Consider the following 21,611-nt stretch of genomic DNA (forward strand, 5'->3'; position numbering starts at 1 on the left):
ACTGTTTTGGTATTAACCACCAGTATTGTTTTAGTATTAACCATCAGTACTGTTTTGGTATTAACCATCAGTATTGTTTTAGTATTAACCATCAGTACTGTTTTGGTATTAACCGTCAGTATTGTTTTAGTATTAACCACCAGTATTGTTTTAGTATTAACTGTCAGTATTGTTTTAGTATTAACCATCAGTATTGTTTTAGTATTAACCACCAGTACTGTTTTGGTATTAACCACCAGTATTGTTTTAGTATTAACCATCAGTACTGTTTTGGTATTAACCGTCAGTATTGTTTTAGTATTAACCACCAGTATTGTTTTAGTATTAACCGTCAGTATTGTTTTAGTATTAACCATCAGTATTGTTTTAGTATTAACCGTCAGTATTGTTTTAGTATTAACCGTCAGTATTGTTTTAGTATTAACTGTCAGTATTGTTTTAGTATTAACCGTCAGTATTGTTTTAGTATTAACCACCAGTATTGTTTTAGTATTAACCGTCAGTATTGTTTTAGTATTAACCACCAGTATTGTTTTAGTATTAACTGTCAGTATTGTTTTAGTATTAACCATCAGTATTGTTTTAGCATTAACTGTCAGTATTGTTTTAGTATTAACCATCAGTATTGTTTTAGCATTAACTGTCAGTATTTAGTATTTACCATCAGTATTGTTTTAGTATTAACTGTCAGTATTGTTTTAGTATTAACCATCAGTATTGTTTTAGCATTAACTGTCAGTATTGTTTTAGTATTAACCATCAGTATTGTTTTAGTATTAACTGTCAGTATTGTTTTAGTATTAACCATCAGTATTGTTTTAGTATTAACCATCAATATTGTTTTCAGGCATTGTGTTCAGTTCATTAACTATTAAGCACTAAGTCAAGATGCTTGAATTTATTACTTGGACTAAAGCACCTGGATCACTTGGATCAAGGTATTGTTACCCCATGCATCATGAATCAAGAATATCTGGCATATTCTCACCAAATATTTGATCAGTGGCAGTGATAATGCCTAATGACCTGACACCATTATAATGTTTTACTCAGCGAAGATGATAATGCCTAATGACCTGACAACATTGCAATGTTTTACTCAGTCAAGATGATAATGCCTAATGACCTGACCCCATTACAGTGTTTACTTAGTCAAGATGATAATGCCTAATGACCTGACAACATTGCAGTGTTTTACTCAGTCAAGATGATGATGCCTAATGACCTGACCCCATTACAGTGTTTACTTAGTCAAGGTTATAATGCCTAATGACCTGACAACATTGCAGTGTTTTACTCAGTCAAGATGATAATGCCTAATGACCTGACCCCATTACAGTGTTTACTTAGTCAAGATTATAATGCCTAATGACCTGACAACATTGCAATGTTTTACTCAGTCAAGATGATAATGCCTAACAACCTGACCCCATTACAGTGTTTACTTAGTCGAGATGATAATACCTACTAACCTGACACCATCACGCTGTTTTACTCAGCGAAGATGATAATGCCTAATGACCTGACAACATTGCAGTGTTTTACTCAGTCAAGATGATAATAACTACTAACCTGACACCATTATGATGTTTTATTCAGTCAAGATGATAATGCCTAATGACCTGACAACATTGCAATGTTTTACTCAGTCAAGATGATAATAACTACTAACCTGACACCATTATGATGTTTTACTCAGTCAAGATGATAATGCCTAATGACCTGACACCATAACAATGTTTTACTCAGTCAAGATGATAATGCCTAATGACCTGACACCATAACAATGTTTTACTCAGTGAAGATGATAATGCCTAATGACCTGACAACATTGCAATGTTTTACTCAGTGAAGATGATAATGCCTAATGACCTGACAACATTGCAATGTTTTACTCAGTGAAGATGATAATGACCAACGACCTGACACCAATTCAATTACTAGATATTTAAAGGCCAAAAGAAATGACACAGTGTAGAAAATGTTACAGCATCTCATAACATGTACCAGTAAATGGTGCTGTAGTTTAGCATAAAAAATAAAATAATGACACTGCTAATGGTTCCCATTTAGAAAGGCTGACTTCACATTGACCAGAATGAACCGTAAGATTTCTTTTCTTTTTGCAGCAATTTAAAAGAAAACACTCATGGAATGATCAGGGGCACTGCATTATGAAGTAATTCTAGAACTGAATAAGAACATGTGAAAATAATTTACTAACAACAAAAAAATGTCCATATAAAACCATTATAGTGCAGGAAAAAAACATACATATGTAATTCATTTTAGATACATTATCTGATCATAAACATTGGAAGCAATTCAGTACATCCCAAACCCAACCATCCCAATCTTGATTTTAGCAACAAGAGTCTTAACAGTCATCTGCCCACCTAGGTGAAAGTTAGCCAATAATGCATGAATGATCTCCCCTTGGATAGAGGGAATGATGCAAAATCCTGTTTGTTCTACATTGTCATTATCAGGTATAATTAACACCGGTGTGTATGTTCACTTCAGTGTATGATAAAGTAAGCAAATATGAACTTGTATGTCAAGTTTTAGACAAGAGCATCAGTTTGTGCCTTGTATATTAAGGATCAGGTATGTGTATGAACTTGTCTCTTGTATATCGTGGATCAGATTTGCATGTCTATTTGTGTCTTGTATATCTAGGATTGGGTATTAGTATCATTTTGTATCTTGATTATCAAGGCGCAAGTATGAATATCAATTTTTTTCTTGTTTATCACTGATAAGGTATGAATATCAATTTATATCTTGTGTGTCAAGGATCAGGTATGGGTCTCAATTTCATGTATATCACGGATGAGGTATGTATCTCAATTTATGTCTTGTATATTACGGATCATTTATGGGTTTAAATTTATGTCTTGTATATCACAGATCAGGTATGAGCATCTATTTGTCTCTTGTTTATCAAGGATCAGGTATGAGTCTCAATTTGTGTCATGGATATCAAATATGAGCAAAACCTTTTGCTTTTTATAGTTGGAGCTGCAAGGACATGGTAGTTGACATGACTGAAAAGGTGTGGTTTGAATCCTACCATTGGATTACCCCAGGTCAGCTACCATGATGCATTAGTCCAATTTCTTGGGCACTAAATAACCTACTTGTTTTGCTGTTGCATAAAGTAACAAATCGATCAAAACAAAATTTTATAATAACTTATGTATTCATGCAAAGTTTTCTGTTACAGAGCCTGATAGAGTTGAACACCATGATACATGAATTTTCAACAACAGTGGAGGTAAGAAGAATTCATTGGCTAATATCTCGTCTTAATTAAGCACACACAAATGGTGTCATAAACAGCTTCACCTTCTTGTTATGCACAAGTCACAAGAGTTAGTATCCTTTTTTCTTTGCTGGGAACACTCCCCTTTGATAGTTCATTCTCATTTCTAATAGAATACCACACAGTAAAGGTAGTACGAAACAGTTTTGACAGATTGGTCATGGGTTTAATGATTTGGCATGAAGTGATGATTGGACATCGGGTGAAATGATTGGCCATGGGGTGTTGATTAGCCATGATGTAAATGATTTGACCATGGGATGGTGATTGGCCATGGGGTGAATGATTAGTTATCAAGTGATGATAGGCCATGGAGTGATGATTTACCATGGGGTTAATGATATGCCTTGCATGGACATGGGGTGAATGATTGGCAATGGGATGATGATTGGCCATGTGGTGATGATTGGCCATGGGGTGATGACTGGCCATTGGATGAATGATTGGCCATGGGATGAATGATTGACCATGGGGTGAGTTTTTTTACTGTAGAAATGTCTTTGCAGTATCTTGTTGTTTCTCCTTTGAATACGTTCCCGAATCACATAATTTAGCAATATTAGCCTGCTACCTTGCAAATCCAGCCCTACTAAAAGACGAAAATTGTCTTATTGTCTATTTTTAGATAGACAAAGGGCAGTAACTCTTGCCCATGACCTCCCCTTGATACCACAAGGTGTCTCCAGCTTTTAGCTTTGATGTGTCCTGAGACACATGCAGTGCAGCAGCATCCGACAATCTAACCCATTTTTGTGTGTTCCTGTGGACCCATCCAATGTTCATTTTGCATTTATACTGCAGATTTATCGATCTACTGCAAGTTGTATGCTTTATCTTACAACTTCGTCTTGTAGGACCACCATCCCACCATGCTATCATTGATCTTACACAAGGTCATTACAGGTTAAAGTACAGTTGACTATTCACTTACTCTGTCCACAGTGGAGCTGTTAATAACAAATTCTGAAGTGCTGCTTGATAAGTATGCTTAATTTATTCATATTTCATGCTGTTTTGATAGAATTATTATTAACCAAGTATGCAGCATAACATTTAAACATGGCCATAGGTCATGTTAGGACACTTCACCTATCTGTTAGTTACGACTGTTTTTGGCGACCTAATAATTTCACACATTTCTAGTTTCTGCTTTAGTTTATGTGTCTTGTGTCATTTTAGTGTAGGTCAAATAAACATTCTGCAGGTGACACCTGGTGGTATCATGGGTTGGTTTTTCAAGACAGGTTCTACTGTGTTATTATTATTAATTTATTTTGTTATTTTATTATTATTATTATTATTATTATTATTATAACAGCAAATTGAAAACCTTGACCTGATCACATGATGTTTCATATTGGACTTTAATGTCTGCTGTAGGTTTTCATCCAATGTCAGTTTCCAGTGATGACAAGTTTTTCTTTTTCGCCATCAACATGACTTATTTTAACAGCTGCAGCTAAATAGGCTAGAAGTCGGAGAACAGTATAGAATTATTAAAATTTCATGAAAAATTTTCAGGCTCATCAGGAGAAGATAGACAGAATAGAGGACAACCTAGAAAAGGCCCATGAATCTGTACAGAGTGGTATATTCAACCTGGGTTCGGTAACTAGCACACAACTATTGTTAACACAGAACATATTGACCATAGTAAATTTATGCAGTTGCAGGGTGCTGTTGCTTATAATTCAGTAAATACTACTATCACTGTTTTATGTTACACTCAGCTCGACATCACCCATCAGTAGGGCCTACATGGCCATTTTGTGAATTACCTACTATAAAGACTAAATGCATCTAGTAACTCCATGGGTCATAAATCAATGTCAAACAGTCACACTTGGGCCTATTTCTTCATGTAACACCCCACAGACAGTTACACTTATGCCTTATTCAAATCTCGTTAGAAAATACAAATAACTCACACACACACATTATATATATATATATATATAAAATGGTATCTTTATTTGATCTATATCCCATTGTGAACAAACATGTTTCACTGATAATTTCATTCTGATATTCATTATCCCAGTAGCACATGGCTGTATAGTTGTTTATATGTGACACGTACATGTATTTAAATTGGCCTAGAGTTTGGTCAGCCAGAGACAACTACCATGATGACAAGGCTACCAAGGAGATGAGGCTATGCACAGGGAAATGAAAACATGAAAAAATTAAAAAGTTTAACAAGCATTCTTGCAAGATGTCCCACCTTCAGTTAACTTAATGGCCAGATATCTATAATTTAAAAATATTCGAAATTTAAGTTGGCTTTTATGCTGCCATTGGTAATGATTATAAGCTTGAACTTTTTTCTTGCAAACAGGAAACTTTCGTAGTAGAATAAATATAGAAAATTAAACAATCGATCAGTTTCTGATGCTTTTATTTCAATTTGATGCTGACTTGCTTTGATCAAAGGTCCTTTGTATTCATTGAAGATTGTTGTAGGCATGCTTTGATGAAGGTGTATGCATTATTTAAAGCACCTCTAAAGACCCTCTTTGAAGGACCAAACAAATACCCCTTTGTTATTGCTGCATCAAATAATAGGACGTTGAGTCAGAATTGTTTTCATTTGCTTGGTATAAATATGTAATGGTTGGTGCTTCAGAGATAATCAGTTTTCTTTGAAGTTTCAGTAAAACTATTTTTTTCTGGTACATTTTTAAAAAAGAAATATTGCCATCATTTGGTCGATGATATTTGTTCCCTTTACCACCTTCAAATGTGTTTGATTTTAGGTAGTCAGGTAGCATGGTTATTTGGGTTACATTACAGCTTAGAGCATGGTTATTTGGGTTATATTACAGCTTAGAGTACTAAGGTCATACATCAGCATAAGTGGATTTCGACATAACAGTGCACTGTTAGTATGGTTGGTCAGTGTAAAGAAAGGATTTGTTTATGTAATTCCAGTGCATTTTATATCAACGTATGTAGTATCCTTTCATGGTACCTTTGAATTCCAAATCCAAGACAATATATACATCTTTTAACAGCCAAAAATGTCATCGCTAAGAAAATCACCAGGTGATATATTTTGTTGCCCATTAGGAAAGACATTGACAAAGTCCAGTGCAATCCCTGGCAATGGCATCCACTCACATTGCTACAAGTACGTGTCAGGTGCATGATATAGAAAACTAATTTATTATGGTTGTTGAATTTCTGCATCATTTTTGCCTCAGTGTGACCTATATTTTATTCAGTTACTTTCTTCAAAACTTATGTTAAAAGTTGGGTGCTATTATTGTTCCAGTCATAAAACTTGATAATTGGATACATCTCTGTTATTACTACATCCTGAAAACCAAAGGTCACTGTGACCTACATTTTATACCTTACTGACATTAGTTAAATAATTGACCTATATCCAAGCCTACATAGAAGGTCCTCTCTGTCCAGTGCATTTGCAGCAGGATTCCGTGGTAAACTTCCCTTATGAATGACTGTATATTGCATATAGGGATAGGTTACTTTGCAGGTCAGCTGTGTATTTTAAATGAGAAAGATAATAGGCATGCTTTTCATATTAGATCACAGTAGCAGGGTTATTGAAAAGTTAATGTTGATGCATGAACTATGTAATGATGGCTGTCAACACCAATTTACTCAAAATCTGTGACTTTCAACCAGTAAAATAAGGTTTCTGGCAGTGGGTTATAATTATAGCTTTTCAAACATATTTTACAAGCAATTTAAAAAAAATTATTATTATTATTATTATTATTATTATTATAACTTTATTTCAAACTTAATGCTCTTATCAATTATCAGCAATTTGACACAAGATATGACACAAAAATAAAGTTATTGATAAATTACAGCAACATGAAAGTGAAACACTTCTTTCAATATTCTGTTATTACTGCTGGCAGTTTTATTTCTAAATGAATACACTGTTTTAAAAAAATACAGAGGTTTTTAACACTGTTACTCACAGACATTCCTGATGCACTATGGTGACTATCATAACCATTAAAAATCAAAATTTCTTTTTATAGCAGACATTTACCACATCATTGTTAAAAATATGAATATGCAAACAACATTGATATGTTTCTTATCAGTTTATTATATAAGATGCTGTAGAAAAGAATGTTCCTTTTGGATTTTTGGGGGGTGGGCGGGAAGTTAGGTAGGTGGTTCACATGTCAGCACAATACATAGTGCCAATTAAAGGTTCAAGTTGTAAAATTTTAATTTTTTTAAAATTTCTAATCTAAAAGTAAAAGATTGTTTTAGTAAAAGTCATGTAGGCATTGAACACTGATTATTGCAGTAATTGGTGTCATTTTGTAGAATTTGATTCTACATGCCTTTAAATGGCAATTGTTCACTTTATTTGGATCCTAATACAGCCATATTTCTTTGGAAGGTCATTATTTACATGCCCCGAGAGGAGCATACAGCAAAATCAGTGTTAAAGTACATGGACATTTTCAGACAAGATCAGTCTAAAGGTGTGATCCAGTACAATCCAGACTGAATGTCATATGCTGTGATGACACAATAAAAGCTATGCATGTTCAGAAACAAATTCATAATATCGTATACTGTGATGATTAAACTCAGTGTGCACCTTTCTGGAACCAGTTTAGTACACGGCTACAACTGCAAAAAGTCCATAGCGATCAATAATTTTCATCTTGATAACAGTCAGTGTGCAGATCATTCAGTAATCAGGAGTGACGTTAGTTAAGCAAAATTAGTACTTTATTTTTATATTTAATTTGTGTAAATGAGCATACATGACCCGTATGACTTTTGCCTTAAACAATCTTTAGCTATATATGATCCAGTGTCACTTTAGAATGAATTTATTTTCTGAATGATAATGTATTCGCTGATGACTTGAGAGTAATGAAAGTAGAAGTGAGTCATTTAATTGCTGATTACACACTAATCTGAAGTATCATTTACCTCCAGTCACCCACCAACCCCACCCCTCCCACCAAAAAGAATAAAACAAATCCACTACATTTACTTGCACTACATTTGCTTCCAGGCAGCAAAATTCAAGGCGGCAGTTATTCCCATTGCTGGTGCAGCCATAGGAACAGTAGTAGCAGGACCCGTTGGTTTGTTCGTTGGGGCAAAGATTGGGGCTGTCCTTGGAGCAGTTGGTGGAGGGACAATGGGTAGGTAGTTCACTTGGTTTGCTGGTTGGGGTAAATATTGGAGCAGTTGATTGAGGGACAGTGGGTATGTAGTTCACTTGGCTTGCTAGTTGAGGCAAAGATTGAGGATGTCCATGGAATGGTTGGTGATGGGACAGTGGGTAGGTTGCCCAGTTGGTTTACTGAATTTGACCAATCTTAATAGAAAGCCATGAAGACATTTTATGGCTGTGCAGGTGATGATTATGGAACATCAAAGAGGACCACCATTGCTAAAAATAGAACAACATTGAAATCACTTTTTCTGGAAATCTATTAAACAGAATTTCATGAAATTGTACAGAAGGTATCCAGGCAAAAAAGGCTTTCAAATTTGAAAAGATGAAGCAAGTACACAACTAAAATTAGAAGAAAAGAATATTCTCACAGCTTTATGTTAGAAACTGCTCATTTTCACCAACTAATTCACCAAGCATCCTGGCTAAAGGGTCTTTCAGTACAGCAGAAATGATGTTGGTGTGCCATCCAATATGACTAAAGACTGTAAAAACTTGACAGACCTTGAAAATATTGTTTTCTTGACATGAAATTGACAACATTGAAAGACATTTCAATAGAAAACATAGTACTGACCCAGATTTCTTAGCCTTTAGCTCTAGCTTTGGCTCCTTGGAATACATCAGACTTGTGAGTGATCTCTAGCTTTGGCTCCTTGGAATGCATCAGACTTGTAAGTGATCTCTTGTTTCTGGCTGTTAGGCAATCATCAGGCTTGTGAGTGTCCTCAAGCAAACTGTGTCCACTTGCCTTTTTATGTAGGTTTTAATTTCCTTCCCCACATTTTCAGTTTTAAAATGGACTTTGTGTTAGACCGCTCCAGTTGCCTAGTGGTTAGATAATCTGCCATAGATGCAGAGCTCACAAGTTCAAACCCCAGCTGATTCATACCAAAGAATTACAAAAATGTACAAACAGCTGCCTCGCCAGGCACTCAGCATTGAGAGGTTAGTGTTAGGACTGGTTGGCCTGGTGTCAGGATAATGTGACTGGGTTGGACATCGTGCTACATCTCTGTAGCATGATGTCCTAGTGCTAGAAATGACTATAAACTGATACACTTCAGACGTCATTGAGATGTGACTGGAAATTTTTTAAAGCTATGCTAAAAATCCAAATCACTTACACACACACACACACAGACAATGTGATAGTAAAATAGATTTTGATGTATTATATATGGTGCATTGTTTACATTTATTGTTTGTGTATTTTAAAAAAGCATTGATATTCTTATGATTAGATTTACGCAAATAGTAAATAATAATAACAATAATAATATGGACTTAGTACTTAGTAATATTTTTAATGTTTTGTTATTGTACCTTATATTTGTGCCGATTTTGTTAAAGGTTTAGAATGTGTTGACCATAAACTGGTAAAGTTAGTGATGGCAGAATTAAGGGTGCTGTATATTTGGCATATGTGGGTTTTTTTGCAGACTAAAACTTTTGTGTTTTATTCAAAAAAGACAAAGTTCAAAGTTTGGCAAGTTATATTTTACCAGTGCAAGTCAAACAAGCTTGTAATATAACGAGTTATTTTTCTGAGATTCTAAGTCACTAAAATATGACCATCAGTTTTTGAATTCAGTAGGAAAGTATTATTTTATCTCTTTTGCCAACCAACCATTAGAAGGTGAGACAAAAGTTATCTCTTGCTTTCTCCCTCTCATTTTTTTGGCATATGTGGATGTGTGAAATATATTTTGCTGTCTTTTAAATACGCATTTAATCCTTCTAAATTCTCACAGGTTTTCTCAGTGGAAAATTTATCAAGAAAAGACAGGATAATATCACGGATGTGGAACTGAAAAATTTGAAACAGAAAAGGTCATTCTCTATGCCAGATGTTGCCCCAGAAGAAACAACAGGAAGCTCAGAGGCTTCTTCATCATGGTTTGAATGGCGACGGAAGGCTAAATCAACATCAGAAGAATTAGAAAGAGAAGATACAGAGACAGATTGTCCATAGCTGGCCTGTGTCAGAGAAACAATTATCATTTAGAACTTCAGTTATCACACAAGTATGTTTTATGGCAGCATACAATACCATAAAATCGGGAGAAGTGTTCACAACTATTTTTTTAATTGGTGATGATATATGCAGTTTCTTTCAGTAGGGATGTATAAAAAGGCTTTGATTTTTATGCAGTTGAATAGCACACTTTATAATTATGGCTGATGGTTGATTAAAGAAAAGATTGATAGTAAAAAAGGCTGATTCAGAGTGAGGTAAATATATAAATTATCCAATCCCTCGCCTAATTAGGAAGAAATAACATCAGAAGAGTAAAGTTAACGTCTTAACAGTTGTTTCTCTCTAACACCTGTGCTTTATATACTAATGTACAGATCCAGCTGCAAACAGCAGAGACCCAGATCTGATATTGCATAAGACACTGGCAGATCTTGGTCTTTGCAATTTCTTGCAGCTTGTAGGACAAATAACAAAAGACTTGATTTACTGGTGCATTGTGTGAAGACAGATCAGGGTCTATTTTGTTTACAGTTTGACCTTACTTGCAAGTATATATGGAAATTGTGTAGCATTTTTGTTATATTGATATTGACAAACCCTTGTAGGCTTATTTTCTGTGCACACTTATTATTAAATAGTATATGTATAGCATTTTTGTTATACCAACATTGGCAAGCCCTTGTAGGCTTATTTTCTACTACACTTATTATTATGTGGTACGCATACAGCATTTTTGTTATACTGATATTGACAAACCCTTGTAGGCTTATTTTCTGTGCACACTTATTTTTAAATAGTACATGTATAGCATTTTTGTTATACTGACATTGGCAAGCCCTTGTAGGTTTATTTTCTACCTACACTTATTATTATGTGGTACACGTACAGCATTTTTGTTATACTGATATTGAAGAACCCTTGTAGGCTTATTTTCTGTGCACACTTATTTTTAAATAGTATATGTATAGCATTTTTGTTATGCCGACATTGGCAAGCCCTTGTAGGCTTATTTTCTACCTACACTTATTATTATGTGGTATACGTACAGCATTTTTGTTACACTGATATTGGCATGCCCTTGTAGGCTTATTTTCTCTGTACGCTTATTATTATATGGTATACGTACAGCATTTTTGTTATACTGACATTGGCAAACCCTTGTAGGTTTATTTTCCGTAGTTGAATTGTTATGGGGTAATGTAGAAATTCTCAGATACTGCCAGACAGCAATATTTAATTGTTTTGCAATTTACCCAAACATCATTTTTATTCTAGAACAGCCAGAAGTATGAAATGTTAAAATGAACGAGAAAAGGAGAAAAGCCAGATGTCTGAAATGTATAAATAAAAGAGAAAATTAAGTACAACTAAAATTTCAGGAATATTTTTGTCTAAGACTATCTCAGGTTCAAAAAAAGGGAAGGTCAGCCAGCATCAGCTAAAGTAAACCTTAAGAAGAAATGTACTCATGTAAGTAAAAACAGATGTTGAAACATCGATGAAGAAGTGGCAAAATTAATGTGTCATATTTTAGAGGATAACTTCTGTTTTAATGTTTATTTCATTTTCAATTCTTATTTTCTTTCTGTGGTCATCTTAAAGTAAGTCCAGATCATTTGGTGTTTCATTTGTTGTCTGATTTCATTCATATAACTTTATAAATTATCATTATTTAATGCTGTAAAATGCTTGGAGTAAATTTGAGAAAGTGCAATACCTGCTGAGCTTTTGATCATAGTTCCCAGTTTGATGCAGTTGAACTAGTTCATGTATATTCTTCATGCCTTTTGATCATAGTTCCCAGTTTGATTCAGTTAAACTAGTTCACGTACATCCTTCATTCCTTTTGATCATAGTTCATTTCAACTAGTTCACGTACATTCTTCATTCCTTTTGATCATAGTTCATTTCAACTAGTTCATGTATATTCTTCATGCCTTTTGATCATAGTTCCCAGTTTGATTCAGTTAAACTAGTCCACGTATATTCTTCATTCCTTTTGATCATAGTTCATTTCAACTAGTTCATGTATATTCTTCATGCCTTTTGATCATAGTTCCCAGTTTGAGGCAGTTGAACTAGTTCATATATATTCTTCATGCCTTTTGATCATAGTTCATTTCAACTAGTTCATGTATGTTGTTCTTGCCTTTTAATCATAGTTCCCAGTTTAATGTAGTTGAACTAGTTCATGGATATTCTTCATGCCTTTTGATCATAGTTCCCAGTTTGATGCAGTTGAACTAGTTTATATATATTCTTCTTGCCTTTTTGATCATAGTTCATTTGAACTAGTTCATATATATTCTTCTTGCCTTTTTGTACTCATTAAACATTTTCATCACATTGACCTGTGTACTGACTTCCTTTGTTAGATACAGCAGTTCCTGTGAGTTCCTTTGTTAGTTACAGCAGTCCCTGTGAGTTCCTTGCTAGATACAGGGTTCCTTGTGAGTTCCTTGTTATATACATCAGTCCCTGTGAGTTCCTTGCTAGATGCAGGGGTCCTTGTTAGATACAGCAGTCCCTATGAGTTCCTTGTTAAATCCTCTGCTTGCACTAATATTTTGTTTATCCTCTAAGCAGTGACCACATTTTTTTGAGAGCCTGAAATGTTAGGATTGCATGTGTGGTGTTTTTGGTCATTTACCTCTATTTTGAATGTATTAGCAGAACTTAAGATCATGAGCAGCAATTTAAGAAGAAACGAAGGACATAAAACAAACCCAACATTGCACATTGATTGAGACAGCATTGACTGAATACAAAACATTATTTTATACATCATTCTGATATTGTAAATATTGGACATTGTACATAATCATCATTTCGAATTAGTGGTGATCATTATTTGAATATAATTATTATTTTGAAATAGTGGTGATGATTATTTGTGCATAACTGTCATTTTGACTGAGTGGTGATCATTATTTGCATCAGTTCAAAGGAATGTTTTTAATTTTGGTTGATAGTTCAGGCATGAAATGTAATTTTTAGCAGAGTCTATCATACTGTATGTACTTGCTTATAATACAAGTCCAGATGCAGAATACACAGATCCATACCTGCCACTGCATAATGCACCAATAGGTCCAGGTCTCTACAGTTTGTTAGGAATAATCTGTAGAGTGAACAACGTAGACCCTTAGCTACCAGTGCATAATGAAATGGCAGATCAGTAGCTATGCTTCTTGCAGTTGGACATAGCTTATTAGCACATACTGGTGGTATTTGTCAAGGTGCATTTTACAACTAAATGAGTCACTCTATTTATTTGTGACTTGCATCTTGATCTACCCATATATCCTGGGTAATTTGAAAGTTAAAAAGTTCACTGGGAATTATAAATACCATAAAGGTCAAGGCAGTTCTTAAAAACATTTTAAAAATCAAAAAATGTTTAAATATTTTTCATTTTTGTATTGTTATCTTCTGTAATCTTGAATGTTGACAGGTTGATAATTTACAACAAAACGTTGATGTCTATTTTTTTGCTTGTCAGTAATTGTTATACTTTGAAATGTATTGAATGTTGATATTACAGACATCTTCTTTGTATTATCTTTGGGAAATCTCCATGTGAAAGTACAGACAGCATCATTCTAGATGCCATTATTAGCCATATGAATGGTTTTTGTTTGTGTTTTAAAGTCACTTTCCGATCGCTCCAGTGGCCTAGTGGTTAGAGCATCCACCTCGGATGCGGGAGGTCATGGGTTTGATCCCTGACTGAGTCATACAAAAGACTTACAAAAATGGTACTAACAGCTGCCTCACTTGGTGCTCAGCTTTAAGAGGTTAGTGTTAGGACTGGTAGGCCTGGTGTCAGGATAATGTGACTGGATACGACATCAAGCCACATGTCTGCAGCATGATGCCCCAGTGCTATACATCACCATAAACTGCCATACTGCAGACATTGTAACAATATGACTGAAAAATTGTTAAAGCTATGTTAAAAATCCAAATCACACACACACATTCACTTTGCAAAGAGATCAATCAAACATAAATTAGGCAAGCAAACCATCCCAGACATTGGATGTTTTTAGTTACATGCAGTATGCTTCAGTAATCTTTCCAAAAAGGTTTGTGATTCTTGTTTCCCCTAATTGATGGGAGTATTTTTATTTCATTAGATTTGTTGTTAAAGGACAGTGCTATTGGAAATTTGAATTTGTCTTATTCCTGATGAAACCTGTGATATGGGCAAAAGTTGCAGTCAGCTGAATGGAAGTTGAATCAGTATCCATGGAAACATTTATTTGGTTTCAAGTTGTATTTATGACATGTAATTTTACTTGATTTAACCTGTCAAATTGAGATGTACATTTAAAGGTGTTGTGGGAAGCTAATTCATTCAGTTGTTCATATTTGATACATATTTGCTTATTTAATAATTAGTGCTTGGTAAATGGGGCTAAATACTGCAGGTCAGGGACTATAGTGCCTGTTATATTCTTCCAAAGTACTACTTTTATATTTAATTTTGTGTCACAATTTTCACTTGTCATTTTACAGATCATGTTTAATCCTGTATATATGTTAATTGGTTCATGGCAGATGTAAATATGTTACAGATTATAGTACATGTTGCACGTAATTGTTATAACTTTATATAGTTAATACTCATAAAGCATGGGGATCTGCTTTGATAAATGTCAGTTTGCAGTTCTGGAAATTTCAACAATTTGTTATTGACTGAATCTGAAATTGTTTACCTTATCAAATCTGAGATTTCATCCATTTATGTTTTATGTATTAATGTATAGACTGGTTTATTTAGCAAATTTTTTAAAGTGATATTTATGCACATTCCATTCTAAATACAGGAAGTGATCCATTTGTCACAAACTTGAAAAGCCATTAGTGTCGGTACTCCATGGCTGTTATGTATGCTAGACTGTTTATTTATGATTAGTGCTGCATTTGTGCGTGAAAGAAAATGTTAGAATTTTATAGCAGAATTTTAATTTGTCAGTGCTTTGTGCTGACTTATTTATTGTATGGGACATCATCCTCTGATCTCATTCTAATACAATGATGAATGTAATATGCTAATTGGTCAGATGTGCAAGATTTACTACAGTGAAATGCATTATTATTGCATCATAGCTTCCTTGTTCCATGGAAAACCATTTTGACTGTTTTCACAGATGTTGTATGTGGATAGCAGTATGTTAGAATTGTGTAAGAATATGTTGTAATGTGGGTAACAGTATGTTGAATGTGCGTAACAATATGTTGGAATGTCAGTAACAATATGTTGGAATGTGGGTAACAGTATGTTGGAATGTGGGTAACAATATGTTGGAATGTGGGTAACAGTATGTTGGAATGTGGGTAACAGTATGTTGGAATGTGGGTAACAGTATGTTGGAATGTGCATAACAGTATGTTAGAATGTGGATAAGAATATGTTGGAATGTGGGTAACAGTATGTTGAATGTGGGTAACAGTATGTTGGAATGTGCATAACAGTATGTTAGAATGTGGATAAGAATATGTTGGAATGTGGGTAACAGTATGTTGAATGTGGATAACAATATGTTGGAATGTGGGTAACAGTATGTTGAATGTGGATAACAATATGTTGAATGTGGGTAACAATATGTTGGAATGTGGGTAACCTCATTTAAGGCTTTGATTGTTGATAATAAGATGGCAGATTTAATACTATTATCCCCTAATTGCCAATAATAACCTGGCAGATTCAAGACAGACTGTTATCCCTGGTACCAATAATATGATGGTAGATTCAAGACTGTTATCCCCTAATTGCCAATAATAAGATAGTAGATTCAACTGTTATGCCCTATTTATCAGTAATAAGATGGCAGATTCAGGACTGTTTTTCAGTAATTACCAATAACAAGATGACAGCTTCAGGGTTGTTATCCCATAATTACCAAGAACAAGATGGCAAATATCCCCAAATTATCAGTAATAAGACAACATATGTGTACACAGGATATTATTAAACAATATTGATGTCAGGAGATATCACTTTTTAAATACTGTAAAATTAGTTATGCTCATGGTGAAACAAATATTGTGGTTGAAATTAGATGGGTGATTTCATGGAGATATAGTTTTGTGATGTCATAATATTTTTCATTATTACCTAATCATTAATCCTTTTTTTTGACTTTTAATCATTATTATAATTACTAATATATTTATATTTAACACCCCCACCCCACACCCAATCCTTTGCAGTAAAAGCAGATAAGGGTACCATGGACTTAGTACAAAGAACAGTTTTTTTTTAGTGTACAAACCATCTTTTAATAATGTTTTTCCTGTCCTATACACCAATAATTTCATTTATACTCAGTGTGTTTTTAAAGACTTCAAGGATTAAATTTGGTATGATGCTGAAACTTAAGACAATTTAGGTTAGATTCCATTTTCCATTTTCCAACAAAACTGAGTTATGACCCCTGTCCCTGAAATGCTATTTAATATCAGTAACATCCATATCATTAAAACAAAGTTATGTTTTTCTTGTTAGCTTGTACATGTATGTAGTAGATATGTTATTGTTTTCAACATGTCTTCTTTCAGAATGTAAGAACGCATTTTTTTAAAAGCCCATGCTTATCTGACAGGTGCATTATAGTAGATTAAATAGTTCATGTTCTTTTTGGACTAAGTCCACCTCAGCATAATAAAATTTTGAATTTTAGGAATTGAGGTTACACATAATGTAGTTTAATTTCATGGCTGCAGACATTTTAATAAACAAGTACAGGAATTGTTGAAACCTAGTTTACGTGCGAGGTAAAGAAAGTTAGCAATGAGTTCTATTTAAATAGATTTTCCTGTTCATTGGTTTCTTAATGGTATGTCAAGGTAATATATGTATCACGTGTGCCATAATACGGAATTGTTTTTAATATTGTATAGGTGGAGAATAAGAAAGCTTAATACAGAGGGAAATATGAACCTAGTTTGTTAAACATTCATTTCCAGTTCTTTCTTGCTAAAGAATAATACAAGGATATTTTGAATGAACAAAGAATGAAAAACATTTAATTTTTAATTTTCGTTATGGTGAAAGCTTAAAAAATGGCGTGCTATTGAACATAGTCCTAAGACATGACAGTACAAGTCTGCATAACAATATTTACAACTTTTGGTGTTTGTTTTCTCATTTATCACTTTGATTTCATTCATATTTAGGGAGCTGCAGTGGTTAGTATGCCAGACTCAAATGTAAAAAGGTTGTTGGTTAGAAAGAAGGTCCTACTGTAATGCCTTGGGGCAAGGCACTTTACTCCTTTTGCATCAGGACTTTATAGCCCTTCACATGTTGATGTGCCTGGAAACAGCCAACAAACAATTCAGTGATCAAAGAAGAAGAAAAAATCACAAGCACTAACTGGAATTCCAAAAACCCAGACACCGTCGACCAGTTTTGAAATTTATTTTTGTTGGGCTTTGCTGATACTATTGATAGCTATTTGCTTCCTAAATCGGCTTCAGAAATGAATTACACTTGAACACTATTCTGACAACTGAAATGATCATGCTTTGTATTTTATATATGCAGTCAAATCTTACTTCAAAGAAATGTTGCCGCTGTTCACAGACTTGTCAGAAACCTATAATACATTAAACATTTTCATTCAGAGCAGTGATGCATAATAATACATTTTGTTCTCCTACACGCATCTAGCATCTCTGATTTACCTGTCGGGTTGTTCCACTTCCTGATCATACCTATGGAAATTAGCACAATGGGCTCACCTACTGCAGTCTTCAAACACATCTTACTAGCTATTGTCAGCCAGTTAAGAAATATGTGAAATGGAGGTTTATAACCTGACTGTTTGCATTTTAATTCCCGCAGTTTAAACTACCCATAGGATAGTTTTACATCAGCTCCAATCATAACTGTTTACTGTTTATATATGCTACATGTAACAGGCATGTACTGATAGTGGTGTATTCTTGGATTTTGGTAGCATCCTTTCTATCATTCAAACCACTTTGAATATTTCTGTGAGACTGAAATATGCCTCAGATGTATGTCAGTGTAGTAATATACAGAAAACTCATCTATTTTGTTCACTGGAAATGTCACTGCAAAAACGAAATTGCAGTCTATTAAGACTACCTCCACATAGGATTAACTTTGAAGTTGCAACACTTTTTGTCTATGGATATGCAGATGTCCTGATTAGATTTATTGTACAATTCAAGATTTTTATAAGCTTTCTTTTATAGACCTTGTGGTCATTAACATTTTCAATATTTAAATAAAAATTGAGAAAACCTCTTGAATTATTTAAGTAAATTGAATCATATTAATAACTGAAATAGACGATCTGATTAGTTTGATATTTCAGCAATTTTTATCAGACCTTGGTATAAAAGTGAGATGCAGCACTTAATGTTGCTGGTAGTGGCACCGAGTTTTGGTAATGATTTGGTCGAAGTTCTTCATGTGCATGCATTTCCTGCTCATGTTTTAAGGCTTAAGTCACAGTCATAAGAAACTGGCATGAAGATTTTATTTCCAGTTATTTATTTGCATATATTTCTTAAATGTCTTGAATAGTTATGAAGATATGTAAATTTTTTCTGTTGAAGTTTTGGTTTTGGGTTTTTGATTGATTATATTTCTTAAACCCTGTCAAGGCTTGTATTAATACATGGGATGTCAGGTTATGAAATAGCCATTTCATGTCTTCTAGTAATAAATGGAATGTCAGTTTATGAAATAAACCCTTGCATGGCTTCTGTTAGTACATGGTATGTGATGTCAGGTTATAAAATAAACCTATTGATAACTTCTGTTAGTACATGGGATGTCAAGTTATGAAGCCAGAACAAATTATGTGATGCACTTGCTGTTAACCTTTTGAACTTCATGGTCACAAGGCTTATAGCAATGCTTCAGGTCTGCAGTCTACCTGCCGGTTCTAGCCTTTTTGTATATCGTAAACAACTATACAGATGACCAAACTAGATTTGTTGTGCAATTAAAATCAATTTTGCAAATGTTCTTGACTTTGGAATTTTTTGCACAAAGACATTTTGTGCTGCAGTGAAAGCATGTGTGTTACAAGCCTAATCTAGTTGGAATATGCATTCAGAAATCAAAGGTGCTTTAACTGTCCTTTCATTTTTTTATGTGAATTTTAACATTGTGCTTTGCTTCGCAAAATAATGCAAAATGAAATAAAAAGATGCTAAGAACTAAACATGTTTTTTTTTATTTTTAGCCAAGTCGGCTACAAGGCCTCTGAGCTTATGGTATCATCTTGCATTCATTTTATGTCTTCTGTCAACATTGGTATTTTCAACTTTTTTTCCTAAATCTCTAGACCACTTACAATCAAATTTAGTAAGATTATTCCTTAGGACATGCCCTGCCAAAATTTTGTTAAGGTGACTCTCCTAGTAATGGTCACGATGAGGCTTTCTTTGCAACCAACATGGGGAATGTTTAACTTCTTTTCAAAACAGCCCAGCCAATTTTGATAAAACTAGTAGTACTGTTTTCTAACACATGCTGTATTAAACTTGTGCCTAGGATGGCACCACTATAACTATGTGCTTACCATAGCAAACATATGGAAAAAGCTAATATCAACTTGTTATCTAGAATGGCTGAACCAATTTCGATTAAACTTGGTAGGACAAGTTTTATCAAACTTGTGTCTAGGGTGTCTCCCCATGCAGTAGCGTAGATTCCTTAGCAACCATGTGGAAAACTTGTTCAGCTTCTCTTTAAATGCTGAGCAGAGTTTGATCCAAGTAGTTAGGATTGTTTCTTAAGACATGCTTTATCAAACTTGTGCTAGGGGTGGCTGCCTTAGAAATGGTGTGGCTTCCATAGCAACCATATGTGAAACCTATTGTCAACATTTCCAGTTTTGATTAAGCTTGGTTAGAATGTTCTAAATGTGCTTTACCAAAATTGTGTCAAGGATGACTGTCCTAGCAATGGCCTGGATTCGTCAAGGATGACTGTCCAAGCAATGGCCTGGATTCATCAAGAATGACTTTCCAAGCAATGGCCTGGATTTATCAAAAATAGCTGGCCTAGCAATGGCCTGGATTTATGAAGGATGACTGCCCTAGCAGAGACCTGGATTCTTGGCAATCATGTGGAAAACCAATTTTCAATTCTCTCTAATCCCTTATCTGAATTTGATTAAAAGTAGTGAAAATGTTTATTAGGATATATTTCTTTCAAAAACACTTCACTTTTGGGATGGCTTCTGTAGGAATATGGTGACTTGCATGGAACTTCTCCAGAACAGACAAGCTAATTTTGATCAAACGTGATTGGGATGTTTTATAAGACAGTCTTTTAGATCTGATTTTGAGACGGATACCCGTGGTTTCTATACCTATTTTTAACTTCTTTTCAGAAAGGTTTAGTCATATTTTATTAATGTTTGGAATGTTTCATACGTTAGTTTCTATTCTAGTTAAAAAGTTGGGTGACTTTCCTACCATTGCAACCATTTTGAAAATCTCTTCTTCACTTGGCTATAACAGTTAATTTCAGTTAAACTTAGTTGGAACCATGCATATGACATGGTTTACCAAATCTGTTTCAGGGTGGCTCCCTAGCAAAAATGTTGCTTCCATCGCATTAGGAGGGAGATCTGTTTTTGACTTTATCTGAAAAGCTGATCCATTCTGGATCAAACTTTGTTTAAAGATTTCATGTGTCATATTTTGCCATAACTATGTTTGAGTTGGTTACCCTAAGAAAAGTCTGACTTCTTTTGCCAGTAGGTGAAAAAACTTGTTTTTGATTCTTCACCAGAAAGTCAATTTTGATCAAACTTGATAGAAACGATTCGTAAGATATATTCTACCAGAATTTGACTTGGCTGGAAGCCCTGTCTGTGATGTGGAGTTTATATCTATGATGTGAATTCTACAGCAACCACGAAGAAAACTTCTTCAGCAAGGCTCAGCCAAGTTTGATTAAACTTAACAATAAAGTTTCTAACAAAATGCCATGACAAAATTGTGTGTGGAACAGTTCCCCTAGCAACAGTGTGGCTTCCACAGCAAACAGGTGGAAAATGTACAATAACTGTCATCAAGTATTGCAATTAATATATGAGGAAGGAAACTTCATA

The 21,611-nt window shown here is 34.3% G+C and overlaps 1 protein-coding gene across 1 annotated transcript in view; it reads left to right on the forward strand.

The window, feature by feature from the left end:
• The window catches only part of LOC149790568 (syntaxin-17-like), a 32,296-nt gene extending 12,587 nt beyond the window's left edge, over positions 1-19,709 (forward strand). Inside the window, exons 5-8 of the mRNA XM_089972640.1 lie at positions 3,227-3,277; positions 4,847-4,933; positions 8,349-8,481; positions 10,271-19,709. Of these exons, the coding sequence (XP_089828766.1) occupies positions 3,227-3,277; positions 4,847-4,933; positions 8,349-8,481; positions 10,271-10,491 (492 nt within the window). The 3' untranslated portion in view covers positions 10,492-19,709. The remainder of the gene's footprint in view (positions 1-3,226; positions 3,278-4,846; positions 4,934-8,348; positions 8,482-10,270) is intronic.
• The last annotated feature ends 1,902 nt before the right edge of the window (positions 19,710-21,611 follow it).

This window comes from Sinohyriopsis cumingii, chromosome 10, assembly GCF_028554795.1.
Source record: "Sinohyriopsis cumingii isolate HCF-2022 chromosome 10, ASM2855479v2, whole genome shotgun sequence".
In the NCBI taxonomy this organism is placed as follows: Eukaryota; Metazoa; Mollusca; class Bivalvia; order Unionida; family Unionidae; genus Sinohyriopsis; species Sinohyriopsis cumingii.